Raw genomic sequence first — 23,672 nt, 5'->3', positions numbered from 1 at the left:
AGCTCTGAATTGATCTGAAAATTAGCTACGCCGTGTGTCTACTACATATCTCATTCGCCTCGCATACAAGTTAGCAATTCTGAACGGATTTATAAAATAATGCAATATGACAGTGCAAATATACTTTCCTCGAGACATATGTATGTTTATCAAACTGTAGGTCCAGTCAACTGTATTTGTGGCGTGCGTCTTTATACTGATTCACAAATTGAGGGCCCTACAGTTTTAAGGCGACTCCGAACGGCAGATGTGTGGGTCGAGATTCTTAGTCGAAATTATGGAGGTTCAATCTGGAACTTCACGCCAACAATAATGATGAATAAATCCAATTATTTATAAGCATATTTAAGATGTTTAATAAAAAGTATTTAGAACAAGCTAAGTCAATCTCAAAAGATTTGTAAATAATATTGAACTCAATCAGAGCTCTCGTGACGAGTGCATTCCTTGCATACAGAGTTCTTATAAAGCCAATATGGAAAAATCTAAATGCCGAAGCGTTCTTCTTCTTCATCTTCTTAATTGGCGCGATAACCGCTTTCGCTATTTTGGTCGTTTCTTTATCGTGTTAACCGGCGCCAGTTGGACACTCCAGCGAAGCCAAGTCCTTCTCCTCTTGATCTTTCCAACGCAGAAGAGACCTTTCTCTGCTTCTGCTACCTCCAGCTGGTACCGCATCGAATACATTCAGAGCTTAGCCTTATAGACTGTTAGTTTTGTTCACTACTCAGTTGCCTACTTTTTTACAAAGTACCACTTGGTGGCAAGAGAGAATCTACGTTGGACTTCCAGGCTAACATTTAATGCTGGTTCTTAAATAAACGAAGCGCTCCAGATGAATAGAAGCAGGCATCTGAAATAAAGGGGTTTTCAATAAGGGCGGGTAGATGTTGAAATGGAATAAAATGGCGTTTGCTGTGTGGCACGTAGCGCCGTCCTGCTGGAACCACATGTCGTCTAGGTCCATATGGTTCAATATGGACCATAAGAAATTGAAAGGGCCACCACGTCTACCGAAAAATGGGCGCAATGCGCGCATCGTTTGCGTTAATGAACACACATTTTGATAACAAAGTTTTATCATTTGAACGTGCTGTTCAATCGTGTAACTTGCCATGATGATTTGGCATAAACAACTGAATAATAAACAAAAGATTTGACAGATGTCACCAAAACAAAATGGCTGCCACAGGGCGCCCAAATCGACCTGCGCCAACTCAAAACCCCTTTAGTATGAAGGTATGGGGTTATAAAAACGAGGCGAACGTATAGCAAAATCAATAAAAAACTGTTTGGATACGTTCAATTCGAATTATATGACAGGATAAGTTAATAATAATTACAAATGCTAATATAGCATATTCGAAATTATATAACGAATATGGCTAGCAAAAGACAATTTCTCGTCAAAAAGAACTCCTAAGTCCAATAATTCACTGACCGATCTCCGTCAATAATTAGAGATAAAATAAGATGTCTTCCAAGAAGAAAAACTCTTGGCGAAAGTAATTTGGTAGCATTTTGAAGTATTGAAAGAGCAAGAACTTTATCAAGCTCATTTTGGAGTATTTGTGAATCGGATGATTTTTTTACTATAATAGATTTTAAGGTCGTCAGCATCAAGTAAAAACTTGGCTCTTGTAAACTAGAAACTGTTGTATTTTTTTCAATCATATCATTTTTTTTATTTAGTAAAAAAGTTATTCAAAAACAAGATTGAATTATTCATTTCTCGCCCCCTTGTATAGGGTTTTTCAGTAACAGCGCTTCAACTTTTGAACTTTTTTGAATAAAACACAAACGGTTTGACTTTTTTAACTAATTTTTTTTATTATCGAGTTTGAACATATACATTTAAGTATGAAATTCGATTTCTTTTGCATGACCACCGCGTGCACGTTTTACGAAGTCCAATCGTTGAACCCAATTTTCGACCACTCTTTTGCATAAATCGGCCGAAATTCCAGCAATTTCGCGTTCAATATTGGCTCTGAGCTCACAAATCGTCGCCAGCTTGTTACTGTAGACCAATGACTTCACATAACCCCAAAACGGGACGGCTTGTTAAATGGACCGTAAAATGGCCGTAATGCTCTTAAAGTAGCAGCAACAGAACGATTATTTTCATAAAAAAATTGCACGATTTGCAATTGTTGCTCAAGTGTGTAGCGTTCCATGATGAAATGTACACTAATGAAGTTTACAAATGACAAGCGAAAAATAAAAAATATTGCGTCGTTCGCCCTCCCTATCGGAAAAAAGTTGAAGCGCACCTATTGAATAACCCTATACTTAACTGTAAATTTATATTTATTCACTCGGCGAAAGAGTTTTATCATTGTCAATAAAGGGTGATCAATTTAAAAGTTTCGGATTTTAAATTGAAATAAAACAACGATAAAATTCAAATGGATGGGGCAATCTTAATTATATTTGTGTAGAACCATTCATGACATTTATTTTTAAAGATAATCCCTTTCAAATGTTGGCAGCAAGTGCGTCGTAATTCGGGCATTCGTAAACATCAAATTTGAATGACTCGCTGGAGGACTTCGATCGGTATCTCATGAATAACTTTAGTAATGTTGGCTTCCAATGTCTCAATCGAAGCTGGTTCATCCACAAAGCATTTACACTTTACATACCCTCACAAATAAAAAGTCCAAAGGCGAGAGATAAGTTGCTCACCGAAACGACGACGCAGTAAATCCATTGTTTTACTGGCTGTATCGCAACTAGCACCTGGTGTTGGCGCCAACTAAAACCAAATGATTTGGCGATCACGAGCTTCAATTTCCGACACCAAATAGTCACTTTTCATGACGCAACAACGTTCGCGTTTACCTGTTACATTGGCGCCAGCCTCGCCTTTGAAGAAATATAGGCCGATGATTCCTCAAGCACCGTGGGCCCCCCAAACGGCTGTTTTCAATGGATGTAATGACTGTTCATGAATGGTTTCGAATTGCTCTTCAGCCCAAAACATTAAGCTAAAAATGGGACTCATCGCTGTACGCTATATGTTGCCTGAGCGCGCGATGAACACTTTTCACAGAGCGTCTATTTTCGTAACATAATTTTACGATTTGTAAACCTTGTTAAGGTGCAAGCCTTTCCATGATGAAATGTCAATGAATACTGGAAAAAAATGTATTTAGTTTGACAGTAGTCACGCGAGATCTGCCCAAAAAATCCTATTGGAAAAAGTACCTTTAATCTGATCACCCTTTAGCATCTTGCGGTCGCTATAGCAGAATGGGTCGGTAATGCCCGGGTTCGAGCCCCACTAAGGACACGAAACTCCAAAATAATAGATATAGGCAGCCAATGATAAGTCTCTAAATGTATTTAGTAGGCGTCTTGTAAACTTCTTGCAGAAGTTTAAGTTAGGTTAGGTTTATTGAGTTACCCCTAAAGAGGTAGATTTTCAAGAAAACCATCATTACATTATTTTCTCGGTAGATGGCTGTAGTGATCGATATCTCGTTAAGTATTCATTAAACCCTTCAAAGTTTCTGCTCGTTGTCAACGTGACATTTCATACTAAACAATTGTTTTGTTGTCTTTTGTTGTTCCATTCAGTCGTGAGTTACAGGGTGTTAATAATGGAGGTCAATAAAGTGAAATTTCTAAATTCGCTTGTAAATTTACAATGTTCTTTATTTGACGTCTGATAGTAGAATTGTCTTATTATTAGCTTATGCCTATGCTAATATGATTTAATGGAAATGTCCTTCTACTCCACCTTTTAGATGTTGAGGTCACCTTCTGAGATAGCAGGTAAAAATGCAATAAGCGAAAAGAGGCCGAAAAAAAATGCTTATAGTCCAGTCAAAAGAGACAAAAAAAATAGCCAACTAAGTAATTTTAGGAGTATGCGAGTTTATGGTTTTATTATGTAAAACCCATCACTGTGAACTTAAATTTGAGTTTTCGGGGTCGGGGGTTGTGTCCCGCGGCCGCCATCTTGAAAATCAGGGTGCAACTGGTTTTTTGCGTTTATCTCGTGAATTCCGAAAGTTACATACTTTTTTGTAGACAATAATATTATCTACAACTTTCATTCAAAATTTTTTATTGTAAAATTAATCATAAAAAAGTTATAAACAAAATTACGCGAAAAATTAAGGGATGAATTTTTTTCAAGCGTAATAACTTTTTTTTTATTGATTTTATGGAAAATATACATCAGAGCTTTTTTATAGAGCATTCTTTTGTGAACATTTTTGTCTATAAGTTTTTTCCGTATCTTTATTTAGTCGTATGATTTTGAGCTGCTAAGCGGAGCAACCAATACATTAGCGAAGCGCGTACATGATTACACAGGCCGACAAAATTTAACCAATATTCAGACCCAGAAAAGAGACTATATATTTCCGAAGGTCGATTACTAATTTTCTTGAATTGAGTCTTATTTTTCTTAAAATTTTGTCTCACACCATAAGTGTGCTGACTCACCACACCCCTACACTATCTAACCTTTGTGTACCGAGTCACACACAGCCCTAGAAACCACCCCTATCATACCGCGAGCAGGCTAACCCACAGGCTTAGCCACAAACTCCAAATTTATATACTATTTCAGGCCCTCAAACCCAAGAAAATTAGTAATCGACTATATCATGTCTATGTTATCTTAATCGATTTTCAAGTGTAGGAAAATTTAGAAACATGAAATTTTCAAAACTCGCATACTCCTAAAATTACTAAGTTAAATCTTCTTTTGACTGGACTGTGAGTTAGTTATTTGGCACTAACAATGCATAAAGGAAATTATACGCGACCTCCAACGAATACAATAGCGACGAAAACAACAACTGCAGCGATAGAAGAGCTGAACGCGAATCAACATATGCAACTTCAAATTGGAAGTGCAGATGCATCGACGATTAATTAGTAAGAGAGAGATTTACACAATTAATATGAATTTTATTTAAAAATAAGACTATTTTATACAGTTTGCTGACACTTGTGCATTATTTATCACGTTCTTCATAGAGCAAACCACGTATCTCTCAGAGAGAAAACTTTCGTAAAAATCATCTTTATACAGCTTTTGCGCTGTTTTCATACGAAACGGCTAACGTGAACACAAAAAAGTAGAAATTTAAAATTTAACTAAGGCTTACCATTTTTTTAACATGTATGTATATTTATGCTTGCATTTCGTGAATATCAAAATATATTACTTATATTCCTCAATATCATATTTCTTCTCTCCAGAAAATCAATAAGTCATTGATGCGACAAATAAAATTATAATCTAATGCGATTTAGCCACATGCTGGCCAAAACCAAACATGCGCTGACTACACTAAAACTGAGCAAAGATGGTAGCCTTGCCGGGGCTCTGTCGGTGTCCGCACGTCCCAAATCCAACTGACCGGCCAACTCATCGGGTACATCCAAGTAGACGCGATCGAAGCCGAATGAGAAAATTAATTTACGTAATTTCTCCACATCAACAAAATCATTATCCGATGACCAAATAGTGATGGAGCTTTCATTTGTCTCGTTTACTGCGGCTACAAGACTATGCAACTGGTCCAAACTATTTGCCGCAATACCAGCGCGCACAGGGAACGTGATGGGATGCTGCTTGGCGGTGACATTGTTGTTCTAAATAATAATAAGAATAAAATAAGGAATATTAAATTAGAGATGAAATATGAAATAAATAAATGGTTGGCTGGCGGCAAATTTACAGTGGCGAAAAATGAGGTAGTTAGGCAGGGTACACTTGAGGCAATTTCTTGGACAACATACAGGCTTCTCTCGGACATGTGGACTTTAAGCAGTCAATAAATAACAGGGCACATAAAAGCATAGCCTCTTCTGTCCAAGTCTAAATGGAAAGCGGTCCTGGGTGCTTATAAAGCTAACGAAGCCATAACTTTCGTGAATAATGGTGTCTATTAACCGGGCACTACCCCATGAGAATCCATGACGGAAAGTTGGAATCATCTCAGAATCTTTTCTTTATCAAACCTGCTATTACGTGGCAAAAATTCAAACATCTTAGTTGCCACTTCTTATTCCAGCAATCACTTGTGCACAAGGATGCACAAAATTTTATTCACATTACGGTTGCATCTAACTGCCTTACAGGATCGGGATTTATATGGACATATGCCATCTCCTGGTACGCAAATTAGAGAAAAGTGATTAAGAGTCCCGAGTCCTTCTATAAGGCCTTGAGGATTGATTGACTATCCGAAAGTATTTTAATTTTTACTTTTTCAAACAGTCTTTTGGATATGATCTCCACTGTTTCCATTATGGCGAAAAGCTCCGCATGAAAAATTGTAGTATCTGTACTCGATGTTAAAGATTTGTGAGCTCTAGGCACCACTATACCTGCTCCTACCCCTACGGGAAGATAACCTTGCATCTCTTAAGAAAATTGAGCACAGCTTCCGTGTGGTCATTCATCTGGGTCAAACTTGCTGCATGTTCAACCCTGTTTAGGATATTGAGGGGTGCAGTAAGATCTCTTGGTTTAAATTTTTCTTTGACAAATGACAGGATTCCTCTTGCATCGCTAAGTCTTCCGGTGGTAGTTCTTATGGCCCCTGTTATGCTTAGGCACGCCAGCCCTTGTGGTCTACAAAGTTTTGATATAGCTGTAATTTTATTTCTTTTTGTCCACTACACCAATGCCCCACCCTCAATGTCCATAAAAGCACAGAGGGCTATTCCTTTACTCTTTACCCAAGGTAGTTAGGTATTAAAAATGGGAGAAATCGGTCGGTAATTTTCAAAAAACGGGAAAACGTGAAACAGCTGTTATAAATAGAGAACTATTCACATTTGCTAAAAACGATGCCAAACAAAAAAACATATGGCGCAAAGAAAATTTTGGAAAATGGATGGTGCTATGCCTTCCTCGAGGGTTGTCACCTTCTTATGATAAGGGGGCTCAGTAAGTGCACTGATCCCGAGAGCGATGCCCGCAATAGCGTGGCTATCGGCAGGACCTTCCAAGTCAATAAGGTCGAGGGCCGCAATCACAATTTGGCCGCAATCATCTGCCCACAGGCTAGTAGCGGCTACAGCGGGCGTCTGGCTTGTGTCAAGCGTCTTGCTATATACGGGCATTAATGGCATGTCTATAGGCTAAGTAGTAGCTATATGCTATCAAAGGTAGCAGCCCTACCATTGGATTAGAAAACCTGGCTAATCCTCCATTTTCAAAATAAACTGATTACTGAAACCATATTCTGGCCCTACGCTGCAACCGGAGTTAACGGAAATTATATATGTATATGCCCACTTTTGAGAAAATGGATGTGTATCGATAACTACTTAAAAAAGCTTGCTCAGATTGCTCCCCACCTCCTTTAGATCCGACAAAAACATGATTGATATCGGATAAAAATAACGTCCACTCTTCATATGCTCAGACTGAATTCCCGTCCACCCATCTGTTGCTACAGGCTATAGCTCCCATTGTCCAGGGTCTGTTTTATTCCAAAATTTAACAGTCAACCCAAATTAAATTTCCTAAAATCTGCACGGGTATACAAAGTTCGGTCCGACCCAAATTTGGCACTGCTTGTTCAATACTGTTGATGATTTATAAATGGGTGAAACTAATCTTAACGGTTTTCTAATTGAACCGTTTTTTTATAAAATTTTCTTTTCTTATCAACTTCGATTTCCGTTCTTTTATTACAAAGACAACACATATCTGTTTTTTGGTATAGACACTTTAACCTATAACCACTATCCAACCTAACCTACACATATTCTTCTCTTTTCCACTAGTCACCTTACAAGCTGATCGCATACATATGTCTCTCAGTATTATTGGAGTGGGAGATTAAGCTATGATAAATGTACGTGCGTATGACACTTACTCTAATGGCAACCAACATTTCTTCGATTTCCTGCTCTGTATACGCGCCCTCTGTATAATTGGCGCCCCAGAGCGTTGTCCAACCAATCGAAAGGACGGCCGTTTCGAATTTTGCTGCACCAGCGAAGAAACGTTCTGGATCCACAGGCACCGTATCGGACTGATTGACAGGCCCACTGATGATGTCGGCATTAAGCCAAATGGGATAGGACATCTGCACGAAAGGGAGAAGATATTTATGATGAAGCTACTTGAATAATGAATTTTAAAATACAAATAATTCTTATTGATTTATGTATTTTTTTATATAAACAAATTTTTAAAAAAGGTAAGTTCAAAGTTATTATAAAAAGTTGTCACTTCGAAGATCATATGACTTCCCTTGATCGCAATACCTACCAGTGGTATCAGTTCACTCAAAATTTCCAATGAGCCCTCAAAGACCTCAATTGACTTGAAATCTAATTTCACACCCTTCGCTGCCTCGATGTTCTCTTCATTATGCTCCAAAATACGCAACAAGAATTCCATTAAAGACAGATCCGAGGAATTAGCTGGCGGATGAGCCATCACCGGCAAATCATCGCCAGTGTTATTAAGCTTGCCAAGCACAATGTCTGCCTCAATCATATTTATGTCGCCTAAAATATAATATATTTACATCAATACAGTACTGTTTATATTAATATGCAGAATCATTATATACACCCATGATCAAAATAATAGATACGCGATATTTTGACAACTTTTTTTTTTCAATTTCCATTAATTTTTTATGAAAATACTATATCAGTTTAATACAAATAACATCTACATTTAAGATTCAAACTTAATAAAAGATATATAAAAGTTTGACAAATTTTTTATTTCGTTGAATGGAGACCTGGTCACAGTCACATTGCAGGAAACTGCGAAGCCGACGAGCTGGCCAGACAAGGGACCTGTGAGGTAATGTGCCCGCGAAAGGAGAGGATCGGGATCCCCTTGACAACCTGCGCTCTACTCTAGCTGCCCAGCTTTCGCGGGACTAAGATTCAAGCATCTTGGTTCTCACTTCTTTTCTGCGCCTGCTGATATAGCAGGTGTTGATAACAAAAATCTGATGAACTTCATCAGCAGCATAAAGAGGTTAACACAACCGCAGTTCACAAACACTCACCATTCCCCATTCCCTCCCTTTCTCCCCTTTTTTCCTGCATCCTCTCGCAATGGTATCACAAAGGATGAACCAACCTACACCGTCAGAGAAATAATTATCTAAAGTCAATTCAAATTTTTAGCCATTTCAAACTTGCACTCAATGGGTTATAAAACAGTGTACACAAATTCTTTTAAAAATTCTAATTAAAAAGTTTGAAATTTTGATAAAAGTTTGGCAAATGTTCATAAATCTTTTACAAAGCTTGAAGTTTTGATTTAAATGATATTCGAATAGAAATTAATAAAGAGGGGTTAAATCAATAAGAGGTGTTATTTTTATATTCAAAGAAACTTGATATTTTTTAATATAAATGATCGCATGTTTATTTCATTATAAAGAGGAAGGTATGCCGTTAATAGTGGAAAATAACACCAGGCAAATGACCACCACGACCACGCTTGCAGTACAATATCCTTTCCATGAAATTTTCCATAATCGAATTGCAAAGTGGCTGCCCTATGTTCTCGATAGCCTCACGAATTCCATCTTTGAGGTCTTGAAACGACCCTGGGCTGTTGGCGTAGACCTTCTCTTTCACGTGGCCCCAAAGAAAAAAGTCACAAGGTGTTAAATCACAAGGCCAATGAGGATCACCTCTTCGAGAGATAACACGGTCCGCCGTCTTGTTGAAAATAAAGGTTGTCCAGATCAATACCATCCAATTCCGACCATAAAAAACCGTTAATCATCTCTCGATAGCGCAATCTTATTCAAAATAACACCTGTTATTGGAAAACCCTTTATATTTATATAAATAATTAAACAAAATGAAAAAAACAAGTGAAAAGTAGTCATAGCTGGTCAAAATAACGCGTGTCTATTATTTTGGTCCTGGTTGTATTTATATAATTGAGTGAGCACCTGGCGTATAAGCAATGAAGCAACATCTAGTTGCGTATACGTCATGGCGCCTCTACCAGTTCGTACACTTACTTTCGAGCGCTTCGCTCAGCTCTTTTTGGCTGTTCACCGCATGTGCCCATGTGATGGCGGTGAGATTTACTTTCTCATTTATGGGCATGATGATTGGCAGCCGATTACGCAAATTCAGCTGCAATTCCTCTTTATGCGCGCTTGAGTTGATGCCACTACTTCCAGAAATTGGCAGCACTTTGTAGTAAAGGAAGCTGACGTTGTTGTTGGACTGCGTTCCCACCGCAGATAAAGCAACTACATTGGCATTATGGTTATGTGCTGCAAAATTAAAAGGGAAAACAAACTATTAAAAAAATATTCCCTATGCAATAGATTTCTAAAAAAACGTGATTTCAATGCAGTCTCCTTAAGCAATAATGATATACAAATATTATAGATATAAATGTTTAAGCGCATTTGAAATGCTAAGAAAAAACACAGGTATAGACAATGGGAGACCAACAAATATATTTACAGCTACTGAAATGGAATGCACCTGAAGTAATCGCCAAGCTAGTGTAGCACTGTCTTCAGCTCTTAAGGGGTTATATACAGTTAGTATTTTCGAGGGATCGATTTATTTTTATTTTATTTATTTTTATTTAATGTACATATGTTTAAGAATACACACAGAAAATTCAATATCGTTCCGGAGATTATTTTCGAACTTACACGCAAATTTGAAAAGGCGTTTCAGAGTGCTTGAAAGTAAAAGGCAAACTTTAAACGCGTTTTTCTCAAAATGGTGTTTTCAAAGGCGGTGACCAACATTACTCGAAAACGGATAAACCGATTAGCCTCACATTTTAACACGAGCTTCTTAAATATACTTTTTAGTAACTGTTCGAAGATTTTTTCTCACCGATAAATATTTTTTTATAAACAATTTAAGGGGGAGCCTGTTTTAGAGGCTTCAAAAAATCGATTTTTTCGGGGATTTTTTTTGGAAGGAAAGAAATATTCGATTGAAACGAAACTTTCAGGTGTTATTGTTATAAATTTCAGTCTTCTCAAATTTTTTCATTAAAATATATGTCATATTATGCCTGGTATAAGCATTTTTCCGAGGCGCCTCGAGTGTGCATGTGTCCTGCGGCGGGAAAGATGCAGGTCGCAATTTTCATCTGAAACCAAAAACCCAAAAAATTTTTTATTTTAGTATAGTATAGCTTCTAGTTAAACCAAGAAAATTAAACAAAAAGTGAGAAATTCAACAAATTTTCGCTAATTAAAAAAAAAAATCATTTTTTTGGAAAAACAAATTCACTTTAGATTGTTTAAAAAGTGGGTTAGTCATAACTTTCTTAAGGTTTTTTAGGTTCAACTAGAAGATAATTAATTCCGAATACAGTCAATGTTATCTCGTTTCGATATGACATTTAACCTTTTCCCTATCTTTCCCGCCAATTAGGAAAAATTATAAATAAAAAAACCGAGAAATCCCGCGTCAAAGTTTTTGTATATAAAAAATCCGTTCGTATACCTGCCCGACACTTGCTCACAATTTCTTCTGTAACTGCGCAAATATTTTGAATTTGCTTCTGAAATTTTTAGGACACATTCTTGGATAGTTTGGGAAGACATTTTTGCCAAAAAAAATCGATTTTTTGAAGCCTCTAAAGCAGGCTCCCCCCTTAAAACCGAAATTTTAATCAAAAATCGATTTTTTTTTTGAGAAACCGTCATTTTGTCAAAAAATTTATTTTGCGTATTACTTCGATTAATTACTAGATTTAACATTACTTTAACGAAATCTGTTTGGTTTTTTTAATTTCAGAGGATCCAAATCAGGGATATAGTGGTCACCGCAAAGCGTCTTTTTTGAGAGGTGCTCCTTTCCAAATAAATATTTTTACTGAGTCTTAAAATACTTCAAACAAATTCTTTGTTCAACTTGAATTTCCATCGTTAAATTCGAAGAACACACTCGAGTACACACACAGTATCACAGAAAACAAACTATGTGACATATCACGCAGAAATTTGCCATGTAAGCTTATAACAGTCCTACCAAAAAACAAAAAAATTATTTTTGTAATATATCATCCGCGGACCGTTTTATTGATAACGTCTCGTTCATATTTGAGCAGAAGATATAGTTAAAAGATAACATAATAAGCGTACAAATTTTTAGATCAATAAATTTAAAAGTTTTCTCAGAAAAACTAACTGTATATAACCCCACGAAACAACAACGAAAGTATATCCTATTGGGCACCTGATCACATAGAATTCATCGACGGGAAAGTAGCAGACATCCTTGCCTGGATTAGAAGAGCTCTACGATTTTTATGCCCCGCAAACTTTCTTGGACTTCCAACTTCAGATCCATAATTATAGCTGAATAAATAATTATAGCTAAATACATAAGATACCAGCATGTCACATCCTTCATTCCAGAAATATCAGCTAGTACATATAAAATACTCCCTAACATTGGTAGTTATGATGTGATGAGAGCAGGCACAGGCTTTTTTACCACTCATAACGGAGTACTAGTTTGTTTTATTTATTTTTAATAATCTACAGTACAAATTACCTTAAAGACGAAACACAAATGTAAAGAAAAGCAAGCCAAATTTGGCAACTACATATAATATATGGTAATATTAGCAAACAATATAAATACATATTAAGTAAATACATTTAAATTAGATCTGGATAATGAAAAATCAAGCAGACTGGCATTATGTTACATAATGAATTATAGTCTCAAAGTGCGCGAGCAATGGATGCATTACTTGCAAAATTAGTCTTAAAGTTATCCCCATGAAAAGGGTAAAAATTTCGAAGACTTCTTTGGGGAACATTAAAGCTTATCCGCTCAAGTAGGTCTGGACAGTCGACGATGTCATTAACAACAATTAAAGTAAACAAGAGTGGCAGCACTGTCCTTCCCTTTTGAAGAGATTCTAGATTAATTAGTTTTGGCCGAGAATTATAGGATGGAGCAGGCGACTCAAATCGGAGGGAACGTAATGCTTTCTTAAGAAAAAAATTTTGAACGCGTTCTATTCTATTAATCGAGAGTGTCTCCAAATGATAACAGGGTACTCTAGGTGAGAACGAACAAGAGACGTAAACAGCAGTTTATAGGTATACGGATCAGAAAATTTAGTTGTATTGGGACGGATGTTAAATGTTGTTATGTCACCCTTAATTGTCCTGATTGTCCATTTCAGCTTCAAAGTATACAATTTTCGTATACTACCCCACTACCCACGTTAAATACCTAGGAGTCATATTAGACAGGAAACTTACGTGGAAATCTAATATAATATTGAGAATAGGGCTCAAAAACCCAACATAGCATCGCAGTCATGCAAAAAAGAGGTCAGAATGAAATGGGGATTAACTCCTCGTATCACACACTGGCTTTTTACTTCGGTATTTTGGTCTTTTTTTTATATGAAGTACTTGTGTGGTGACCATCAACTCAAAAGGCAAGCTATACGAAACTGCTGAACAAGGTCCAAAGAACTGCATTTGTATGCATCACCGGGGCTTTGAGGACAACCCCTAATAAAACGCTCGAGGTGCTAGTCAACTTACCTGCTCTAAATCTGATAGGAAAACACCTGGCCGCCGCTTCAGCACTTCGACTTAATAGTATGGCACTATGGAAAACCCGGCAGTTCGGCCACGCTTCTACATATACAATATACTATAAGTAGGTATAACTAAGAAATCGACTACTCTTTCCCGAAACCCTCCTTCGACAGTCCCTTCAAGACATCCCGTCAAGAAGAGAGTGGCAAACTCAAAGACTAAGGAGAAGAGGCTAAATAAATTTCTACACGGATATATCCAAGCTAGAAAATAAATTAGGCTGTGGAGTTTTTTCAAAAGAATTAAAGTTAAAATTATCGGTCCGACTTCCGGTCTACTGTAGCGTATATCAGGCAGAAGTCTTAGCCATAAAGGAGGTAACTGTGTAACTTAACACACACATGCCGTAAGAAGGCATGCGATAAATATCTTCTCAGACAGCCAGGCGGTCATCAAATCGATGGAGGCAGTTATACTAAGATCAAAAGTTGCTTAGGATTGCCTGGCTCTAAGTGATATTAGCACCGTTTTCAAGATCAGCCATATATGGGTTCCGGAATATAGAGATATTGAAGAAAACTGCAGGTCCGATGAGCTACCCTTAACTACCCTTAACGTAATAACTTTCCACTTCTTGAAAACAGAGGCTACTATGGCAACTTGCAAATTAAGGATAAAAAATAGGTCATGGAGAGAAGAAAATGCGTGTGTTACAACCAGGCTAATTTGGCCGCAAATAGATAAGAGAATATCAGGAGAGTTGCTTAACCTCTCAAGAGAGAATACCTCGAAGATCGTGGCTTGTGTCACCGGTCTTGTCTGTTGGGTAGGCACTCTTCTAGGCTAGGAATATTTTCCCATGAATACTGCAGAAACAGTAGAACACTTCTTTTGTATTTGTCCAGCCTTAGCTAGGAGCAGAGCAAGGTTGCTGGGAAAACCCCATTTTGACTCTCCTACGGAACTATCCGGTGTTGAGATAAAACCTATCCTACGCTTCATAAGAGAGACTAACAGGTTCCATGAACGGACCTAAATGGTCTAAGTGAATTTGGCTACTCTAAGCCGACTGCCACAAAAACTTAACTTAACCTACACTACCCACAATTCTTCGTAACGCTCTTCCTAAGGCTGGCGCCAATATAACAGTGAATGGCGAACGCTATCTCGCCATGATAAACGACTTTTTATATCGTAAATTGAAGCCCGTGATCTGCACAATATTTGGTTTCAACAAGACGGCGGTACTTGCTATATAGCCCATGAAACAATGGCTTTATTGAGTCGTGGTTTTGGCGAGCAATTTATCTCTCGTCTCGAATAAGTGGATTGGCCACCAAGATCATGTGATCAGTCACACCTTTAGACTATTATTTGTGGGGGTGTGTACAATCTAAGTGCTTTGTAGATAAACCAGCCACGAGATACCGACCGAAGTCCTCCAGCGAGTCATTCAAAATTAGTGTTTACGGATGGGCGAATAACGACGCAATTGCGGCCAACATTTGAGAAGGATTATTTTAAAAAAACAACTGTGATGAATGGTTCCACATAAAAATAATAAAGATTGTTCAATCAAATTGAATTGGCGATGTTTTATTTCAATTTAAAATTCGATACCTTTAAATTGATCACCCTTTATAATATTTTGCGATTTATCAAAACCTTGAGTTTCAAAAAGAGTTCAACTTTTTGAATACAGCAACAATTGCAGATTAGACCTATATTTAAATTTCGTTATAATTTCTAAAGCAACTTTTAATGATAGACCTGGTGGTTATAGTTTTTTGCCATATATGTAGCCGTAATTTACGTTAAGAAATATAGTTTTGGGACTTAAGAAATATATTTCTTTCTTTCTTCTCGAAATGCTACGTGAATATCAAACGATTTATTCATCGCTGAATGCGATTTCGCTGGATTGCTTGAAATATTTGCTGTTTTAAATTTAAATTGGAAAGAAGCGAAAAAATAAAGATATGCGAAAGTAGTATGCTAAAACTCGGAATTATGACTTAATAATTAAAATGTGGCTATTTTTTTAATATGCAAAATCACACATTTACCGCAAAATATCCCGAAATATCATATAATTATACTCTTCGCCTTGCCTTAAAACACCGTATCAAAATAGAAATAAATGAAATTGAATTTTTGCCTTAACCTAGAAGAAAATATTGAAAATTTTGCAATGCATAGTCGGAAGAAAGACCAAAAAGAGTTTTGCAAGCCACTGAACTGTATCGAAATTATACACAGCCGAATATATAATATGTGTGTAGTTCACTAACTATTTTAGCAACTATTCCCACAAAAACATGCGAGAATGGGAGACAATTTGCATCACTTCACCGACTCAAAACATATTTAAGAAATAAGATGTCACAAGAGAGGTTGAATAAGGCAGCACATTTTCTATATATGTATATAGCATGGAATATGTAACATAAATATGTCTATTTTTAAGGGGTTTTATGCAATTTTAAACCTCTTTAATAGCCCGCTTTTAATATTTGAGTGGTGTGATAAAAATTTAAACGGCCATGTGTGAATGCAATTGCATTTAAATGCACGCGAATACGTAGTACATACACACATAATTTCTACTCAAGCATGACTTTGTTCAACTGCCAGTTCGCACCTGGTGAGAAGAATGGAGTGAGCGTGAAATTTGCTTAGTTTTCGGAATGGGCAGCCAGCTGGCATGCAGAAATTGCTTTTTTGTAACTATTGCTTTAAAGCAAAAATAATAAGCAGCTGTTCATGCATATATCCGTATACATACGAAACGTACAGGTTCGTTGATAAGTAAGAAAGTAAAATGTGAATGAAATTAGCTTTTGTATGTAATACTATTTTCCTCCTATTAGAAAGGATCCTCCAACATATTCTACTACCTGTGTAACGATTTTTCGAAAACTCTGAAAAATTGTGTCACAGCTCTCTGTTGAATTATTAATGAATGATACTAACTTTTCGAATAGCCCTTTCATATGTAATTCTTTATGTATGTAAAATATGAAGTACTTTTTTAACTGAGATGCGTACGATACAATTTTATGTTTAATCAAACCTGACTCTTCACAAATAATATCGCATTTTGCTTATTGATTTCTGGTGCTCAATGATTTCTGAAATCTATGCCTCTACAGCCACGTTTTTAATATAAATCCCATCACTGCACAGTTAGAAATGATGAATCAGATTCCTTTAACATTTTGCCCTTTTTATAAATTTCTGCTGCTAATAAACCTTTCAAATTCCTATTAGCCTAAGAAGTTATGGCGTTCCAGATACTATAAATATTTAGACTGGTGATGATGGCGTTAAAGAGCGCAATATACAGAATTAATATTCAGCAAAGAGGTGCGTTGTAATCAACAGTTTTCAACCTTATGCCATACAGTGCATTAAACGTGCGTGATAATAATTTTGAACATCATGGGAAGAACACGGCGGCCCAGATTTTTAACCATACACCTTCGCCTGCAGAAATCTAGAACAACTGCAAGAATGCCTAAGTATTATTGACCTATAACTAAGATGGGAGTAAGAATTAACCAACAAAAGGCGAAGTACATACATGGTACCATCAAGATCTGAGAGTAGCAGATAACCAACAACACTAACTATGAACGGCTAAGATTTCAAGGGTGTGAGGACTTTTGTTTATCTGTAAGCCGTGTTGCCAGATTTTTTATTTTTCAAAAACTGTTAATTAAACAAAAATGTTTTTCGATCCAAAAACAGTAGTAGATTTTTTTTAACTAATGTTTTTTAATTTTATTATACATCATTTATTTAAAAACTAAACAAAAACAGTCTTTATAAACTGGAATATTTAAATTAAATCACATTTTTTTAATAAAACTCAATTTCCTTACTTTTCGTAAATTGTTTCGTTAATTTTTGTGTAAAAAATTTAAGATATTTTAATTTATTTGTTCAAATCTGAAATTTCATAAAACTGTGATTTGTACAATGAGGTAATTTAAAGAACTGTAAGATTTAAAACTGTTATTTGCAGTTAAAACTATGAATTTGACAATCGACGTAACGACAATGCGATACAATCGGCTACCAGTAAAAGACTAAAAGCAGCAAACAATTTGTACTTTATTAAAAATATTCCAATCAAAGATAATTAACAAGAAATGTAAAACGGCAATATATCAACCAATTTCATGCTATGAATCAATAAAGGAAGATGATTAATGGAGTATATAAAGCGATTACGAGATTAATGCGTTAATACAGGGTGGATGATGAAAGCCGTTACCAAAAAAAAATTGAATAACTTTTTTTCTTTTTAAGTTATCTGTTCCATTTTTGTTTTAATTTGCAGATTGATCTTTGAAATTTATTAAAATGGATAACTGGGACACGCAAACAAGAATTTGGATAGTCCGCCGCTATCACGCACTGGAGTCCGTAGTTTTGCTACAGAGAGAGTACAGGCGGATGTTTGGCGGCGATCCCCCGAGCAGATGGACCATAATGAGACTGGTGAATAATTTTGCTGAGCAAGGAACAGTCGCAAGAAGGCCTTATCATCGAAACCCACCAGTTCGGACGGAGGAAACGATCGCTGCTGTAGCTGCAGCTATACAAAGCAATCCAAGGGTTTCAACAACAAGCTTATCTGCTCAACTTGGTGTCAGCCGACAGTCTTTGCAAACAATAATGCACAAAGATTTAGACTTATTTCCCTACAAAATTCAAATGGTTAACAAACTGAATGCAGCAGACTTGCCGATTCGCTTGGAATTTTGCCAGAAGATCCTGCAAATGGTGGAAGAAGACCAAAACATGTTAAACTGCCTTTTCATGTCTGATGAGGCCCATTTCGATTTAAACGGCAATGTGAACAAACAAAATTGTCGAATATGGAGTACTTCTAACCCACAGATACTCCACGAGACGGAATTGCATCCTCTTCGCGTGACAGTGTGGTGTGCGGTTTCTTCACGCTGTATTGTCGGGCCTTATTTTTTTGAAGAAAATGGTCACACCGTTACGGTTACTGGAGACCGTTATTTGAAAATGCTGAAAGAATTTTTCTATCCAGAACTACCCCGAAAGAGAATTCCTTTCAACTCTGTGTGGTTTCAACAAGATGGGGCAACGTCTCACATAGCCCAGACTGTTATGACAGAGCTGCGACGAAAATTTCCCAATAAACTGATTTCAAGAAACTCCAAATTTCGTTGGCCCCCCAGGTCGCCTGACCTTACTGCACCTGACTTTTTCTTGTGGGGTTTATGTAAACAAGAAGTTTATAAAACAAAGCCAACAAATTTGGATGAACTAAAACAATCCATTCGGGCAACAATTGCGGTTATTCCTGTCGCAACTCTCAAAGCAGCAATGAACAACTTTTTACTAAGATGCCGCACTTGTGTCAACGAGCATGGGGGGCATTTAAATTCAATTATTTTTAAAACTAGTTAAGCTACATTTAATAAAATGTAATGACCTTCAACTTGAAAAAAAAATAAATGAATTCCATACACTAAAAAAAAAAGTTATTTGAGTTTCTTAATGTAGCAAAATTCATCAGCCACCCTATATAATAGAGGAGAGGAAATTTGTTAAGTCTTATGGGATCGAATGGGCAGAACAAGTAACATGCATGCATGCGGAGAGACTGCAGAAAATACGAGTATTACTGGAGACTAAGCTTACAAACGGCACGTGAATTTGTGTGTAACTAACTTACGAAAGTGCCCAGGTTCGAATCTTCGATCACGAAACACCAAATAATAAATAGAAAAATTTATTTTTAAAAGCGATAGCCCTTGGCAAACAATGGCGACCCCCGAGTGTATTTCTACCATGAAAAAGCTTCTCAAAAAACCGTCTGCCGTTCGAAGTCCGCGTAAAATTGTAGGTAACTCCATTTATGGAGCAATATCAAAACGCACACCACAACCAGGAGGAGGAGCTCACCCAGACGCCAAATAACAAGCGCACGTAGTCAAAGACGACGAAATAGTAAAGAACCTGCAAAAATTGGTAGTCAGAAACTGGAAAAAGACAGTATGCGAACGACGAGAATGTCGAAAAGTCGTTTTATAGGCCAAAGCTTACAAGGAGCTGTAGCGCCAAGCGATGATTATAAACCTTCTATCATTGCGCAACATTCGGTTTTTGCGTTGTAAAAAAAGGACACTGACACGTCAACTTTAAATGCCTTGTTAAAAATAATGAATTAACATTAATGAAATAAAATCTTTTGCGTGCTCAAATTAAAAAAAAATTAAATATTAAAATGTCATATGAATTTTGATTCCTCTACTGGTTACTTTTAAACCAACCTATACCTACATGTGAGTGATTGTAAATAAATAAATACCTACTCATTGTGGAAAGAAATATGAGTACCCAAAGCAAAAATGTGGCATGTTGGGAATGTAAGTATGGAAGTGTGCTGACGCTGAAAAATCACTAATTATTCTAGCGAAACATATAAAACACATACTTACATGTTTACAAAGAGCTTTGTAAATGCTTAAAGTACAAAATGCAAGCAAAAACGAACGTACAAATAAATTGTTTAAATTGAAATACCAAAACGAGTATTCGCTGATATGCACACCTGCCTTTTCTGCACACTTGAAAAATAATTAATATATGCTAAAGTTTTTCAATTAAAAGTGGAGTCACAAGTAACTGTAATGAGCGCACGTATTTTATAAATTAATGAAAATTATATGAATTAAATAAAAAATATAAATTAGACCAAATCAATATTTAGTTAAATTTTTAAAATTTGTTTCATACTTTACCCAAAATAAGCAGTGCACCTATACACAAAACCACGTTCTTCTTTAGCCATTTTACAGAGACCTCACTGTGCTCAAGCATTTTAGTGTAATTATTATTGTTTTTTTTTTTTGTGATTTTGTTGCTAAAATTATTGATATGTACAAAAATACAAAAAAAAGGATACATAAAAAATAATACAAGCATTCAATAATGTTAGACTTAATTATTTACGTAATATACAATAGTAATACAGCTTTACCCCGCGGCCCCGCTCGCGTAGGAGTAGTTTTGAGGGATTTAGGATATGTATATAATAATGATCCGTTCCTTTTAACGGTAACTTTATTAATTAATTCAAATATTGCACAATTCTTACAACTAAGTTAACAAGGAAGAGATTTAAAACTAATGGTGGGAGAGAGTGCAAAATGTTGTTGTTGTTACGTAAGAAGAGATTGGTTTAGATAATGTTAAAGATCAGTTAATAAGGGAGCAAATTAAGAAACGTGAAGAAGAGATGTGAGAATATAAGTACGAGAGGTAAGGAGAGAATGAGTAAAGAAGTGTGTGTTGTTGGTAGTGGGAGCATTAGTAAGTAACTATATAAAAGAATTACAAACAATAATTTCATAGAAAATAATTTTTTATTAATAACCATAATATTACAATACCCGGCATCCAAAACAACCAATCAGAAAAATATCAAGCAAAATTATTTTTTATTAATTTTCTATCTCAACCCGTTTTTGAACTTTGCATTTGGGTCATAGTTGAACAGCTTATGCGGATTATGAAGTTTAGAGTGTGCTATAAATAGTGGGAAATAAAAAAATTACAATAAGATTTTTTAGATTAAATTTAAGCAAATATTCGATTATTAGTGACGAATGAGAGTGGTGGTGTGGCTTCGGGGCTGTGGGAAGGGAGTTCCATCATAAAAACATGACTATAACCTTCATTGGGTGAAAATATGAATGTATAAAAATTTTGAACTGGCTCCACAAAGAGCTGACATTTTTTTGGCATCTCCTCCCACTTTTTAACTTGGTAGTAATGGTACTGAGAAATGTATAGACTTTGTTTTGCTACCTCCATTTTGTAACCTACAACAGACAACTCCCTTCACCACACTCAAAACTGTACAATAGGGTTTTTGTTTTTCAAACTTAATATCACTTTCAAATCCCCATATTATATTATATGACCCGTTGTAATGTAACATCGTAAGTACTGGCTCACTAAAGCCATCTAGCGAAAAACATTCAGTACTTTTTGATTGTCCTAATACAAAAATTATTTAATCTTGTACCTAAATAAGGCAGTTGAAGGATGGACTGTACTTTCTATTAATCCACATCTATTCTATTAATCTATGCAAAGGAGGTTAAAATCTGTAACTATCGCTACATGAAACATTTGAATTTTTCGAAAAAATTTATTTTAGCCTGGTTTGAAACTAGTTATTTTGTAACCAATTTATGCCAAATTTAAAAGTAAGCAAACTACTATTTCTAACAATTCTGTAAATTTTTGTTGACCATTTGAAAAGGGACTAAAATGGGGTTTATTTAAAAAGATTGCAAATCGTGAATCTTTAACTCGTTTTGTGGCCATTTTTTCATTTCATGCACATTTTTATAAAATTAAAGCATTGAAAGTTATTTCTATAATTTACAATATTTTTTTTAATATAATATTTGAAGCAACAAATTTGGGTAAATAATTGAACAGACCTACGTAAGTACTGGAGAACCACCAAACATTGCTTTTAAGGCCGAACCGAACTATGCATTTTCAAGGAGCCAAGTAATAAACAAGCACATATTTTTTTTAAAACGACTTGTCTTTAGTAATAAATAACGAAAAAAGTACATAAATTTCTATTACAGTAATTTCGGTTCATAACATTTACCTGTGTTTGTAAAAATACCAAAAAAACAAATTACTTTTTACGGCATTTTCACCTTTGCAAGCAGAGTTGTCTATCACTATAGCGCTGCCTTGCCGTACTGAACAATTGCTCACTAGCCACACTGGATGGAGGAGTAAATAGATACTTAGAAGCAATTTATTTCAACAGAAAAATTGGTCTTTGATACCTGTATTCAAAAATATTACAATTTCTTGGCACCAGATATTATAAGAAAAGAGACCAATATAGAATGAAAATTATTCAATGAAAAATATTTTTTTTAATATGATGGCCTTTACATGAGAAAAGAAACTAAAAAGTTCGACCCAAATTTGGGGACATCAGAATTCGTTTTAGAGGTATGGTTCCTTCGGCAAAGTTTCTTATTTTGATCCCTAGAATATGATTTTCACAGAGCAATGGGCGATTTTTTTGCCTCCCCACAAATCGACCCGGCCTAAGATATATATATGTTAGGCTAAAATTCAGTCTTTTTATCGAAGCGGAATCACGAAACCGAACAGAACTTTTGTGGTCGAAGCCAAAGCGTAAGTTCGGTCGTTCCCTAGCAAGAACTTTGTGCTATCTCTAGTATCCGGATAGGATTTAGGTGTGAAGCCTTTCAAGATACAAGAATTGATGCCGAACGACCTACCGAAACGCAGAATTTTTTGGTGAATGGGCTCTTGGAAAGGTGGCCGAAGATCCACTTTTTTATCGAAAAATTGTGTTCAGTGACGAAGCTCATTTTTGGATCTATGGCTATGTAAAAAAGCAGAATTGTCGATTTTGGAGTGAAGATTAGCCAGAAGAATTGCAAGAGCTACCAATGTATCCAGAAAAGGTCACAGTTTGGTGCGGTTTATGGGCTGGAGGTATCATTGGACCGTACTTCTTCAAAGATGCTGCGAATCGTAACGTAACTGTGAATGGGGAGCGCTACCGTGAAATGATATCCAACTTTTTTTTGCCCAAAATGCAAGAGCTTGACTTGCATGACATGTGGTTTCAGCACGACGGTGCCACATGCTACACAGCACGCGTAACAATGGACTTGTTGAGAGGCGAGTTCGGTGAACATTTTATTTCACGTTCGGGACCTGTCAATTGGCCACCCAGATCGTGCGATATAACGCCTTTAGATTATTTTTTGTGCGGCTATGTTAAAGCTCATATCTATTCAGACAAGCCTGCTTCAATTAACGCATTGGAAGAGAACATTAAAGCATTTATATGTGAGATACCGGCCGAAACATTGGAAAGAGTATGCGAAAATTGGACTAAGCGGATGGACCATTTGAAGCGCAGTCGCGGTCAACATTTGCATGAATAATCTTCAAACATTAAATTATATGGACTGTACTATCGAATTTAATAAAAATTTCATGCACTTTTCTGAATTTTACGTGTGTTTTTTTGAAAAACTTTCCTATAGCTCTTAAAAAACCACCCTTTACAATGCAGTCTGT

At 36.1% G+C, this 23,672-nt stretch overlaps 1 protein-coding gene across 5 annotated transcripts in view; it reads right to left on the bottom strand.

Moving 5' to 3' along the window:
- Positions 1-4,908: 4,908 nt before the first annotated feature.
- LOC129247925 (protein FAM151B) overlaps positions 4,909-23,672 on the bottom strand; it is a 29,240-nt gene continuing 10,476 nt past the window's right edge. For 3 of the 5 annotated variants that reach the window (XM_054887303.1, XM_054887301.1, XM_054887302.1), the window contains exons 2-5: positions 9,993-10,253; positions 8,258-8,499; positions 7,860-8,072; positions 4,909-5,619 (exon numbers count right to left, since the gene is read on the bottom strand). In XM_054887303.1, coding sequence (XP_054743278.1) covers positions 5,257-5,619; positions 7,860-8,072; positions 8,258-8,499; positions 9,993-10,080 — 906 coding nt within the window. In that variant the 5' untranslated portion in view covers positions 10,081-10,253 and the 3' untranslated portion in view covers positions 4,909-5,256. Of the gene's footprint in view, positions 5,620-7,859; positions 8,073-8,257; positions 8,500-9,992; positions 10,254-20,311; positions 20,434-23,672 lie in introns of all 5 variants that reach the window. The other 2 variants (XM_054887300.1, XM_054887299.1) reach the window with 1 other exon arrangement.

This window comes from Anastrepha obliqua, chromosome 5 (assembly GCF_027943255.1).
Source record: "Anastrepha obliqua isolate idAnaObli1 chromosome 5, idAnaObli1_1.0, whole genome shotgun sequence".
NCBI classification, from domain to species: Eukaryota; Metazoa; Arthropoda; class Insecta; order Diptera; family Tephritidae; genus Anastrepha; species Anastrepha obliqua.
This window is presented reverse-complemented; position numbering and strand designations above follow the sequence as displayed.